Source organism: Phyllostomus discolor, chromosome 3 (genome assembly GCF_004126475.2).
Source record: "Phyllostomus discolor isolate MPI-MPIP mPhyDis1 chromosome 3, mPhyDis1.pri.v3, whole genome shotgun sequence".
In the NCBI taxonomy this organism is placed as follows: domain Eukaryota; kingdom Metazoa; phylum Chordata; class Mammalia; order Chiroptera; family Phyllostomidae; genus Phyllostomus; species Phyllostomus discolor.
In genome coordinates, this window is record NC_040905.2 from 205,898,886 (window position 1) to 205,912,449 (window position 13,564).

At 37.8% G+C, this 13,564-nt stretch overlaps 1 protein-coding gene across 8 annotated transcripts in view; it reads right to left on the reverse strand.

Moving 5' to 3' along the window:
* The window catches only part of DENND1A (DENN domain containing 1A), a 490,983-nt gene that overhangs the window by 369,787 nt on the left and 107,632 nt on the right, over positions 1 to 13,564 (reverse strand). For all 8 annotated transcript variants that reach the window (XM_036022196.1, XM_028530073.2, XM_036022199.1 and 5 more), the window contains one exon: positions 659 to 702. In XM_036022196.1, the coding sequence (XP_035878089.1) occupies positions 659 to 702 (44 nt within the window). The remainder of the gene's footprint in view (positions 1 to 658; positions 703 to 13,564) is intronic.

Below are 13,564 nucleotides of genomic sequence, written 5' to 3' on the forward strand. Positions count from 1 at the left end.
CTGAAGCTGGACTCCAGAATGTATAACCTGGACCTAACTGTCAAGAATCGAGCAGCATCAGAGCTTCAATAGTATGCTGTGATTAAAATAGTTCCTTCTACTGCATTCTATGCTTGCCGAATTCAGAACTCCAAGATAGCAGGACCAGCTGTCCAATCTTAACTTTTCCTACCATCATTACAACTACGCCCCCCCCAAAGACCCTTCCTGCATGTGTCTTCTCCTCTGGGTACTACCATAACACAGTTTCATAACCTATGTCAAATTCCAGGGTATGTTATCAAATTCCCTCCGCCCCCTTTTTGTTACAATGGCTCTTGAAGCTTAAGTTAACATATTTTTTTAAAGTTTACAAGCAACCCAAACAGATTTCCTAATGAACTGCAGACAGCAGCATAGCTTAAAGTAAAAAGTAAAATTTGTGATAGGTTTTTCTTCCTTTCTGTGCATTTTTCCCCTGAAGGTAACACCCAAAACTAGCACAAACACTTTCAATCCTACTTCAATATGTTTTACTTTTTGTCTTGGGTTCCTAATTACTGTTTCTCTTCCCTTCTAAAAATTCATTTATCTCTTTCAGTAAAAAGAACAGTAATAATATGTTGAACAACTCTGAAATAAATTTTGTCATGTAAAAAATTAATTACGCATTCCGAACCTGGTCACTGTAGTCCTCCGGGAATTGCCTCTGCACCTCAGGATCTGTAAATAATTGACAGATAATATTAATTGGCTTTGGATTAGTGAGCAAGCAGAGGATCACACATTAATATTTGATCAGAAGATGATAGCAGCCCTGGCAGGGGATCCAAGGGGGGCAGCTGAGGCTGCTATGTTGATGAGCACAAGGAAGGTCTCAGCAAGGCACTCCCATTACCCTCCTCCAGAAATAGAAAAAAGAAAAAATTTAAAGACCTGATGCTACTGTTAACTTTAAACTATTACCCAATACAAAAATCTTGCCAGTTGCAAATTGCCCTCAGTATATTTTTTCCAGAGAAAATGAGTTTTAAACCTGCTTGACTCTTCTTCTCTAATCAAAAGCCTCATTTTCATAGTTCGAGATGTAGGCTTGATAAACCACCTTAAGCAGCAGTTCCAGATTGGGGCGGTGGGGCGGCAGTGGGGGTGGGGGGGACAGTGAGGGTGAGAGAAGTCTTTCAAGGAACAAATGCAAAAGTCCTTGCTTTTAAAAATAAAATGCATACTTCCCCAAATACTTATGAGCTTTTGAAAAGACAGATGAAAACTAAGTAAAGTCTTCAAAACAAAACCAAACAATAAATATTCTTTAAGCTTACCAGTGTAAACATTTTAAACTTGCTCAGAAACTAAAAAATGCATAGGAGAAAATACCTTTCATGACAATCAGTTTAAAATGAAATTACTAAAGGAGTCACTTGATTCTTCAATCACAATTGCAAGATAATCCAATGCCATTTTCTGTAAGTCAATACAGAAGTGTACTAATTAAAAACTATTAGCACTTCATTTACCATCGATTAGAAAAACATTCAATCTTTTCTAGTAAGAAAAAGATTTGGTTCCTCAGAGACACATTAAGGGGTGTGATCAGAATAATATCTACTTGAGAAACTATGTATCAATGCAAAAGGCTTATGGCAGTTGAGGACCCCTCTCCCAGGGTCACAATATATATACCACTCACTTTCATATCTAGGTTTTAAAACACCAATTTACTTCTCTGTGAAAGTGAATTCATATAAAGTTAAAACCCTTTATATCACAACACAAAAACGCAGTTAATTGTTCTGCAGGGGAAGAATCAAAAAAGAGAAGGAAGGATCTATTCACATACTACATTTAAATCCTAGAAATACCAGTTTTCAAGGCATTAAAGTCAGTGGATGTTACTTTCAAAAGTCTAAGACTAATTAAAAAAGTAAGAATATTGAAAAGGTCACATCAAAAGAAGAGCTTCCCTAAATCGGAGACACAAAAAAAATTTAAAGGATCTTACAACCATTTCAGCTCTTAGGTATCTTCCAGTTGACTTAAAAACTAAGAATCACCCTGGCTGGTGTGGCTCAGTTGGCTGGAGCCTCATCCTGTACACCAAAAGGTTGCAGGTAGGATTCCAGGTCAGGGCACATACCTACATTGCCGGTCCAATCCCTGGTCAGTCGGGGAGCCTACCAGAGGCAACCAATCTCAACCAATCTCTCTCCTTTCTCCCACCCCCTCACACCCCAGCCCTCCTGTCTTTCTAAAACAAGCAATGAAAAAATGTCCTCGGGTCAGGATTTTAAAAAATAAAACTGGGGATTATTTTTTTTACCCTCATCTTCAAATACTAGAAGGGACAAATGCCACCTCTATACCGTGACTAGCAGAATTCTGGTGGGCCAATGAAGACACTGTCGCCTCTCTGTCCAGAAGGGCTGAAATTGCACAAGGACTTCGTCTTCCTGAGACAGGAGGCCAGAGGACGCCAACCGCAGCAGGTAGGTCTATAGGAAGAACGAGCAGCAGGGTGCAAAGGGACAGGCAGATGCCCGACAAACCCCTAAAAGTGTGTTGTGGGACTGGTGGCAGGCAGGGTGTTGGGAGGGGGACTAAAAAAGGGGGTAATGGCTACAATTCTGAAAACATACAAAAATGAGTTTGTCTAGGGAAAAAACCCCTGGTATTTCAGGATTTAAAATGTATTCCCAAGGCAAAGAAAACAAAAACAAAAACAAAAACAAAAACAAAAAAAAAAACACTCTAAGTCACTGAGGTACACAGTAAAACAGAGGTTGGTAAAGCCACAAAATATTTCAAGGCTTATTCTTTTTCTTCCGATTGTCATGCAACTAAAACTTACTCTTCAACCAGAAAACTTCAGATAGAAATGGCTCACATATAATCTTTAATATAATGTCCTCTTTCTTGCAATAGCTTGTACTTCTTGGGACCCACAAAACACCAATGAAAATAAAAATGGAATAAAACCAAAGAATTTTTTATCACCATTTCATGAGGGATGAACATCAGAAACCAAAACCTGTGGTATAGTCTTCAATTTAAAATACATGTTTCTTTTTTCTTTTTAAATATATCTTATTGATTATGCTATTACAGTTGTCCCATTTTCCACCCTTCATTCCCCTCCACCCTGCACACCCCCTCCCACCCACATTCCCTGCTTTAGTTCATGTTCATGTCATAAGTTCTTTAGCTTCTACATTTCCCATACTATTCTTGCCCTCCTCCTGTCTATTTTCTACCTACCATCTATGCTACTTATTCTCTGTACCTTTTCCCCCCTCCCCTGTTGCTAACCCTCCTTGTGATCTGCACTTCTGCACTTCTTTTCCTGTTCTAGTTGTTTGCTTAGTTTGTTTTTGTTTTTATTTTAGGTGTGGTTGTTAATAATTGTGAGTTTGCTATCATTTTACTATACATGTTTTCTATCTTCTTCTTCTTAGATAAGTCCCTTTAACATTTGATATAATAAGGGTTTGGTGATGATGAAATCCTTTAACTTGACCTTATCTGAGAAGCACTTTATCTGCCCTTCCACTCTAAATGAAAGCTTTGCTGGATACAGCAATCTTGGATGTAGGTCCTTGTCTTTCATGACCTGGAATACTTCTCTCCAGCCCCTTCTTGCCTGCAAGGTCTCTTTTGAGAAATCAGCTGACATTCTGATGGGAACTCCTTTGTAGGTTACTGTCTCCTTATCTCTTGCTGCTTCTAGGACTCTCTCCTTCATTTTAATCTTGGGTAATGTAATTATGATGTGCCTTGGTGTGTTCCTCCTTGGGTCCAACTTCTTTGAGATTCTCTGAGCTTCCTGGGCTTCCTAGAAGTCTATTTCCTTTGCCAGATTTGGGAAGTTCTCCTTTATTATTTGTTCAAATAACTTTTCCACTTGTTGCTCTTCCTCTTCACCTTCTGGTAGTCCTATAATTTGGATGTTGGAATGTTTAAAGACATCCTGGAGGTTCCTAAGCCTCTCCTCATTTTTCTGAATTCTTATTTCTTCATTCTTTTATGTTTGATTGTTTCTTTCTTCATTCTGGTCCTCTCCATTGATATGAGTCCCAGTTTTCTTCCCATCATTATTGATTCCCTGTATATTTTCCTTTATTTTACTTAGTGTACCCTTCATTTTTTCAACTAATTTGCGACCAAACTCAACTAATTCTGTGAGCATCCTGATCACCAGTGCTTTGAACTATGCATCTGATAGGTTGGCTATCTCTTGGTCACTTAGTTGTATTTGCTGTGGAACTTTGATCTGTTCTTCCGTTTGGGCCTTTTTTTGTTGTTGTTTTGTTTTGATGCACCTGTTACATAGTGAGGGACGGAGCCTTAGGTGCTCACCAGGGTGGGGCAACCCAGTCACTGGGTTGTGATGCTATATGTGGGGTAGGGGTCAGAGAGGAAACAATGGCACTTGCTCTGCTCTCTGCTGGATTTCAGTCCCTTCCGCTGCTTCCCCCAAGCAAACTGGGCCTTTCTGGTGCTGATTCCTAAGTGGGTAGGCTTGTGTACGTTCTAGGACCCTATGGGTCTCTCCAGTGAACTCTCTTGTGAGGCTAGGAGTCTCTCCTAGAACCTCAACCCCCACAGGTGTTTTCAATTGGTGTTTTGAGACTTTATTTCCCCATGCTGGAGCCCTGGGTTCTGAGGTCTGTCTGGCTCCCCAGTTTCCCCTGGTTTATCTGCGCATGAATATGGGACCGCCCAGTCCGCCAGCCGCCCTGCACACCACACCCCTCCACAATCTACCGCCTTGCTGGGTCTGCCCATTGCCACCCTGCGCACAGTGTCTGCCAGCGGCTGCCTGCACACCCAGGTCCACCCGCTGCCATCTTGCACTCCCAAGGTCCATCAGCTGCTGCCTTGCGCTCCTGGGGTCCTCAAGCCACCACTTTTTTTTTGTTGTTGTGACCCCTATCTGCCTAGCCACCCAACTCCGCCCCTCCTACCAGTCTGGATGAATGTGTCTATTTTAACTCCTTGGTTGTCAGACTTCCATACAGTTCAATTTTCTGTCAGTACTGGTTGTTTCTTTTTGTTTCTAAATTTTTGTTGTCCTTATTTTGGTTGCACAAGGAGGTAATGTGTCTACCTATGCCTCCATCTTGGCCAGAAGTCCTACATGTTTCTTAATATAGGTAAGAGAAAGAAAGTGTTTGAATCTCTTTAAACTACTATATTGTAAGAAACTACATAATAATTAACTTGTCACTTTAAAATGTATTTTATTCACATATAAAACATAGCAGAATTGAAAAAAAGGAAACATGGGTAAAAAAGAAAAATAAACCTATTTTAATATTCTGAAGGTAAGTATGACCACAGAATGCCAAGATGAGGGTCATGCAAACCCTATTACCCTAAGCACTACCTCAGTGTTGGCAACATCATAAACACTGCCAGCTAAATTCCTTCTACTGTCCTAAGACTAACCCTAGGGTGAGATTCCCAGATTTTAACAGAATCATGTTCCAAGATAATACATGAATTTTATTTACTATGACTGAAGCATAAAACTTTTGACTTCCTTTCTTTAAGGCCCTGAGGTTTACAAAAGCAAACTTCATGGGTCCTTAACACTCTTCTATAACAGTACTTTTTTAAAAGGCAATGCTTTTTAAAACCAAAGCCCAACCTATATAAAGTTCCATTCAATTAGCTCAGAGATCTAGTCTGATAGTTAATAAATCTATGAAAGCCATTTTGTAAATAGTAACACAAAAACTGAAAATAATTTGTTTGAATTTTCTTAGAATGTCTATTTTATACAGTAGGTTAAAATCTTTTTCACAGAGAGTTGATCATTATGCCATAATGTCACCAAAATATCGACATTGGAAACATCTGAGTTAAAAAGGTCCAAATACAATCTGCTTCTCTCAAGCAACACAACACCCGCCTTACTAACAGTTTCAGCATGGCACTTGTACAAAACCTAGCACCCCGCAGTTAAGCAAACCGCCTTTAAATTTTCTGTCTGGCAGCAATCCACTTGTGTGTCTGTATGTTTTTACAAGTACTCTATGTATTTCATTGCATCAGCTGCATTTCTTTGCGTTTTAAATGGTCTGGGAACATTTTATGAAATGTTCTGTATCTTTATATGGAAAATAACACGCTGGATAACTGTGCATCAGTCTAATATTTATATGTCTATTTCTTTATCTACCATCCAATGCTATAATTGCTAATGTTCCAAAAACACCTTCTCACATTCATACCCTCACTGCCAAATGCAGTGTCACCAAACAGCTAGCTTTATAAACACAAAAATCTGCAGATGAGAGAACTACCATGGCAAAAAGTAACATAATTTGCTTAGGCAATTGGCAGTAAGAATGGAGTTATTGGCATATGTCAAGCTTTTTCTCTAAGAATTGTCCCTGACAGAAAATTAAGAATATAATATAGCAGTACACAGAACGCCTTCCCTCCACATCCTTCTTAGCAACTTTCTCTAGATTTAAATAAGACATTATTACAAAATTAAAAATCAAGTTCATCATATCCTAGGAAAATACAACAACAAAAGAATCATATTTAAAATATCTTGCCAACAAGATGCATGGTATGATAGATTCTATACATCTCTTAGCCACATAAGCCTAATAAGGCTTCACATTATGTCAATGCAATGGGCCACTTCCTTGTTCCAGCACCACAGTCACACAAGAGGCCGTCCCCACACAGAACACACGCACCACTTCCCTGGAGGCCACAAGACACATTTCCATATCAAACACAGACATTCCACAGTACAACAGCACAGTCTTACTCAGGCACAGAACATGACCAAGCTTAGAACACCGTGTCTTCACAGTAAAAAAAAGTTTGATCTAAAAATGTCTTACTTATTTTTTCAAAAAAATGCTAATATTCATCAATCTCAATAATCCATGTTTTCTAGTGTTCTACTGTAACATACTTTTAAATCTTTAAGATATACCAGATTGCCATAGTATGTTTAATTAATAGAATAAGAGTTTGGGCGAGACTTACTAGAAAGGTGCTATAAATTATTTTACACAGGCTCCAAAACCTTGAATTCTGCCTTAGGCTAAAAGTTCCTAGAAAACGTGGTAGACAGAACTTTTACAACAGAAATGCAAATAATCCATAAGTACTGTGCTTATGTATGAGGGCTCATTTGTAGACCAGTAACTAGTATGTGTGCACACACCCCTCTCACTGAATTATCTTCCTGTTTTTTCTGTCACACCAGTGACTCCACTCAAAGGGTCAATGCATGACATGGTAACTGATTAATGAAAAATACACTATCTTCATTTCCTGTGAAAGGCGTAAACAACTGTATGCTAACTAAATGTTATGATCTTCTATAACTGGAACTTTTTAGGAAATCTAAGAGAAACTGCAAATGTGGCTGTTAACATAGGGACCTACTACTTTCACTTTTAACATGCTAGGTATCAAGGCAGAAAATATCACATTTAATGCCTACTATATTTATCCAGTCATTATCTCTAACATATTTCAGTCAATAAGAGGCAAAACATTGAATATCTTGAAAGCTTTCCATTATAAAAATCTGTACTTTAAAAGCAAGACTTCAAAATTAGCTATAAATGATATAATCTTCTTGTTCAATTTCATGGAGTTTAAGATGCTATCTTCCTCTCCCCCTACAACCACAAATGTTAATCCAAGCTGTAATCAGATTTAATTTTCCAGATGAGAAGATGGGAATATGCTGCAAACCAGTAACAGTCCATTACACTGCCTATTCCCTATTACATTTTCCATTTTTATACTCTAAAAATGTAGACTCTGAAAAAAAAAGTCTGAGAAGTTGTACAATTGGAGGACCTGCTTAATTTGCCCCTAAACACACTCAGAAATAAACTTTCTTTGAATCTTCAAGAAGAAAAGTTAAATTATTTTCTATAAGGTAGAGTTAGTGTCTTGAATGTATGACTGCAAACTGAACCACATTCAATAAAGAACTTTAAGGACACTACCTGTTAAACCCATCATAGCTACAAAAAATCAGACTCGCTTACTTTATGAGATAAAAATACCTAAATCATTAGTTTAACATTGTAACTAAATACAATTATTCTAGTAAATTATTCCATTTTTGATAGTTAAAATTTACTTGCTAAAAATTATATATATTTAAAAGAAATGTTTCAAATGTTTCTATAGTAAAAAAACTAGTTTGTTTTCCATTTTTAAATGTTTTTAAATTAAAAACTACTTATTTCAAAAAAATTACTGATTCCAAAATGCAGATTTTATCCTGAAATTACAAAAAATATATAATTCACTAATTTTTAAAAAATTGTTGCAAAGTACTTTAAATGAACATTCAATTTCTGTGTACAAATGGAATTTACTTTTTAAAATCTTGGTATTAACTCTTTGCTCTAAAACATGAAGGCTGTAAGACATAAAAACTGAGTCATTGCCAATTTTAAACCATGCTTCAAAATTTCTATTCTAGCCCTTTCCCTCAACACTGGCATTGAAAATACATTCAAAACCTATGTCACAGAAGCCAGCCTCATAACACAGGAGAACAGTTTACCATGAACACCTATAATAAACACCCAAAGAGCGTTATTCAGGGAAGGAGAGCACAGCCCACCTCACTATGGCAAGCAGTAGAACCATTCACGGGCCAGATTCCTCCTCAAACTAACACATTCTGCCTTTTCAGACATATCCTGCTCCAATGTGACTATTTATGCATAAACAGCAGACACTGACCTATTGTTTTCAGTTGTTGGAGTTATGAATGTAGTACAGTTACCAATTAAGTGAATCAACAAGTCCTAAATGCATCAGCTGTTCCACAAATAATGAGTCCATTGACATTATACACTAAAATCTAGGAAGTTTCATCTTTCTTTCTAGAGAATGCTGTTATTTTGACCAGCAAATGCCACTACTTAACGATAACTAATTTCATCTACAAAAGGAATATAATAAATCTGATCCTTAACCAAACTTATACCTTACAAATCCAAAATGCAAACATTAGATTCCAAAGGGAGCTATAAAATGAAAAAGAGAGGGTGTGCTGGAGGAAAAAAAAAGAGTCAAAAGAATATGTTCACATATTTTTACTTTTCCTACTGAATATCCTAGTTTTCAACTTTCATTATTATTTAAATATTTAGGGTTTTTAAAATTAGTTTGGAGTTTAGAATTCCTAAAATCTATCAAACTGATAGATGAATACTGATTTTTTTCTAATGGTTATAATCTCAGACTTCTATTTAATTTCCCCGTGAGTCAGAATTCATCTTACCCCACCTTTTATATGAGCACCAGTAAGTGTCAAATTTTTACTCCCATATGAGTAACTACTCCAGCTCTAACCTGAATGACAGCTGTGCCGTTTATGTCCTACAAATGTAACATCACTGCATACAGTCTTCATAAGTAGATATCTCACACCTGCCACATTAGGTAAAAATAGATAACTTAATTATTTACTCAAAAAAAAATACTGAATGCCCACTATGTGCCAGGCACTGAGACAGGCATTTTGTAAAAAATTCCTAACTTTATCTTCAAGGCAAAGCTATGATATAGGGACTATCATAATCAATGTTATCAGTTAAAGAAAGCAATAGGTTATCACTTGTCCAAAGTCAGAAAAATTAGTATTTATTCATGGCCCTAATACTCTAATGTGACTGGCTCCGTTGATGTCTAAGACACAGTCTTTACTCACAAAGAGTTTACCGTCAACTAACAAGCGTACTCACCTAACAGAGAGTACAGAGAATTAAACAAGCAATTACCACAGGGCTTGATAAGTTCTAGGCTAGGCATTGGTAGAGGGGCATGGAGCCTAGTCCTGGCCAGGACAGACAAAGCTTCAGGGAAGAGCTTGGCAGAGCCAGGTGTAGAGTCCAGGACTAGATCAGGGCTCATCACATGCTGCCCACCGCAAGCCCCTTTCTGAACAGTAGAGGAGACAATGCATAAGTATTTTGTGAGGTCAGGGCCCATGTTCTACTTAGCTTTGTCTCCTACAAAATATCTTGTCTGTTATAAGTACCCAACAAGTATTCTGGCATAGTAGAGAAAGAAAATAATAAAATAAAATTAAATAATTCAATACTCTGTCTCTCCAAATGGATAAAAGACAAATTTCAAAACATCCAATTGAAAACAAGCCTTTGAATGCTGCAGGCTTCCTAAAGACACACAGGCATATAATAAGCACACAATAAATATTAGTTGTTGTTATATTATTAACCCCAGTGGAGAAATAAGCAAGCACTATAAATTAGGTGGCTACATATGTATAGGTGTGCCTTAAATTGGAAATACATGTGTTCTTGAAATAAACTTTTATAAACCCAATTAAAATTTTCCCATCGTCTGCCATTACTTACAAATGTTACAACTTTATCAGAAACTGATTTTTTCTTCATCATCAGTGGTTCGAAAATCCTTAAGCTACAGTTTATTTTGCCTCCTGGCATCTGTTTGCTAATGATCTGTAAACATCAAATGCACTAGGGACTCTACCAGATTTACAGAAACCCTGAGGTGAATCTTTGTATAAACTGAAGGACCTTTCTGCTAATTCCTTTGCTTTCTAAGTTTGCATTATGTGTCTCAAAAACAGAGTCCCATTAAATATCTTTGCACTAATAATTATACTACTAGCAACTACCTACCACCTACTGAATACCTAGGTATACCAGTCATTGCCACAGGTGGTTTATTTTATCTTATTTAATCATAACCCCAACTCTGCAGGTAAATAGATATTTCCCTATTTTATAAAGAAGAAAAGCGAGGCTCATTAAGAACAAATTCAGAGTTAGGTAAAAGAGCTAAGATTCAGCCTGGATTCATCAGACTCCCAAGAATCCAACACTGGCTTTCTTTTCTGGCTTTATTTATTTACGTCCTCCTGTTGATCTGTCTTCTCATCATTATTGTGACTCAACAATAAGACTACAACTGGACAAATAACTAAAACATGTTGTCATGAAACAGGCCTTAGCAGATTATAAATGAGAGCTTTCCAATTTCTCTATTTACTGCCAAGTTCAGGATATAAATAAAATTACTCCAAAGCAACTAACACAAAATACAGCTAATAAATACAATATTTAAAAGATGACTTCATATTAAAAACTTAGAATAATTTTGAAGGCTAGAGATTGTCCTTGTATCATCTATGAAAATAATCACTTGCTAAACAGAACAAATGTGAACACAAAGAAAATGTTTTCCTACTTAAGAAAGTGTGTTTCTGAGTACCTCTAAACCACACTGAAAACTGCAATGCTAAGGTCAAACTAGTGCATGCTCACAAATGTTAAGGTCAAACTACATAAAGCTGACATCCCAGCAAGGGAAACATACTACGCCTGTCAACCAGAAGATTTTCCTGTATCAAAATTCTGCCTCTTTTCTCCTGGAAACAAGCCATTACCGCCTAGTCCTTATCTACACTCCCCTAGTCCTTAACAGTGCCTATATCCTAACATCCTTATACTCTTGTATGTGGAAGCCGAGAAGGGTTAAAAACGTTACCTAATATAAAATTTGCCATTTTAACCATTTTTAAGCGTACAATCCAGTGGCATTAAGTACATTCACTTTATTGTTCAACAATCAGTACCATCCTTCTCCAAAACATTTTCATCTTCCCTAACTAAAACTCTGAACTCACTGAGTAATTCCCATTGTCCCCTCATCCCCAAGCCCCTGGCAACCACCACTCTACTTTCTGTCTCTATGAATGTCACTACTCTAGGTGCCTCATGTACGTGGAATCACACAATCTTTGACCTTTCGTTAACTGGCTTATTTCACTGAGCTTGATGTCTTCAAGGCTCATCCACGTTGTAGCACGCACCTTCCTTCCTTCCTTTTGCATTCCTTTTGTGGTATTCCATTGTATGTATATACCATATTTTATTTATCCATTAATCTATCAATGGACACAAGTCTCTTCTATCTTCTGGCTATTGTAAATAATGTTGCTATGAACATGAGATACAAATATTTGTTTTTGAGTTCCTGCTCTCACGTCTTTTAGCTATATATCCAGAAGTGGAACTGGTGGATCATATGGATATTTTATATTTGATTGTTTCCGAGGATGCGGAACCACTTTAACATATTTCAGAATATTTTTGTTATAAAACTAGAACTATCTATTCTCAAGCTCTTCTATGTTTCCTACACACTCTGACATACTTACTACCACCAAATGCTAGCTTCCTTTGGAGCCCTCTCAAGGTGCATGTTTCCTCTGTACCCCTCCTCCTACAAGCCTGGAGGTTGGGTAGGTGGCCTTTGTTCTTTGTTGCCACTTCCAGACCATTCTCCACCACTTTCCAAAACCCAAATTTTAACCTCATGTCACCAGGCTATATTCCTATCCCACCTCTGCTCTGTTGTCATCTAATCTCAGGGTTACTCCTCTCCCTTGAACCACTAGGATCCTGGTGCACTCACTCTCACTCACTGTTCCCACCAGCCTTATCAATTTTACTACTCACATAGATGATCCTTCTAAATTGCTAAATTCTTGACTCCTTACCCTCCTCCCCACCAAGGAGCTGGTCCTCTATCTAATCTCAGTCCCTCTGTGACTCTCTCAGTTTGTCACACTCGCTTGGCAAAACTATAATCCTTGTCAAGCCCAACTATCCACCCTCACTCCTGTACCTGACTGTAGCTGGAGAAAAACACACAACTATGTTAACTAATCTACCTTTAAATTTAGATTATTCACTGTAAGTGAGCTTCAATGCAACTTAGTAATTATATCACATTTTCCTTAATTCATTCACTCTCTCACTTTCCCCAGTAACTATTTCATACTTTCTCCTTCCCTTCAAACCTTCCCCATCCTCAATTCCCATTAACTACCTTATATGCCCCTTCACTAAGAAAGTGGAGCAATCAGAAAAGGACTCCCACAAGCCTCCCCCACCATTTCTACTTATTATCTCTGACTCTCACAGACTCTGCCTTCATCCTATTACTAGGAAGAACCGCTTGTGCCCCTTGCAAAGGCCCCTCCTCTAGTTGACTTATAAACTCGAATCCCAACCCCTCTCACCAATTCAGATATTGCTCTACCAGTTTTCCTGTTTCATTAATTTTACCTCTGTACCAGATCTTTTCCCATCAGCATGCAAACATACGGTTATTTCTACAAATATTTTTTCAAAAGATCAAGCCCATCCCCCCGTAGCTACTACCCCATAACGTTCATTCTCTTTAAAGCAATATTCTTCAAAAGAGTGTCTATACTCACTGTCACCAATTCCCCTCCTCCCACTCTCTTTTTACCCAAGCCAATCAAGTCTCGTCCACCACTTTTCTGAAACTACTCCAATAAGGCCCTTACTGCTAATGCCAATTATCAATCCTCAGTCTTACTTGACCTATAAACACCACTTGACACCCTTGATTGCTTCCTCCTCCTCAAACCACCTTCTTCATGGGGCTTCTTTGGCATCCCACTCCCCTGCCTCATGGCTCCTCCTTGGGCTCCTTGTTGACAGGCCTCTTTCTATTGAAGGGTCCCCGAGTTCAGTCCTTGGACTTCCTCACTTTTCTT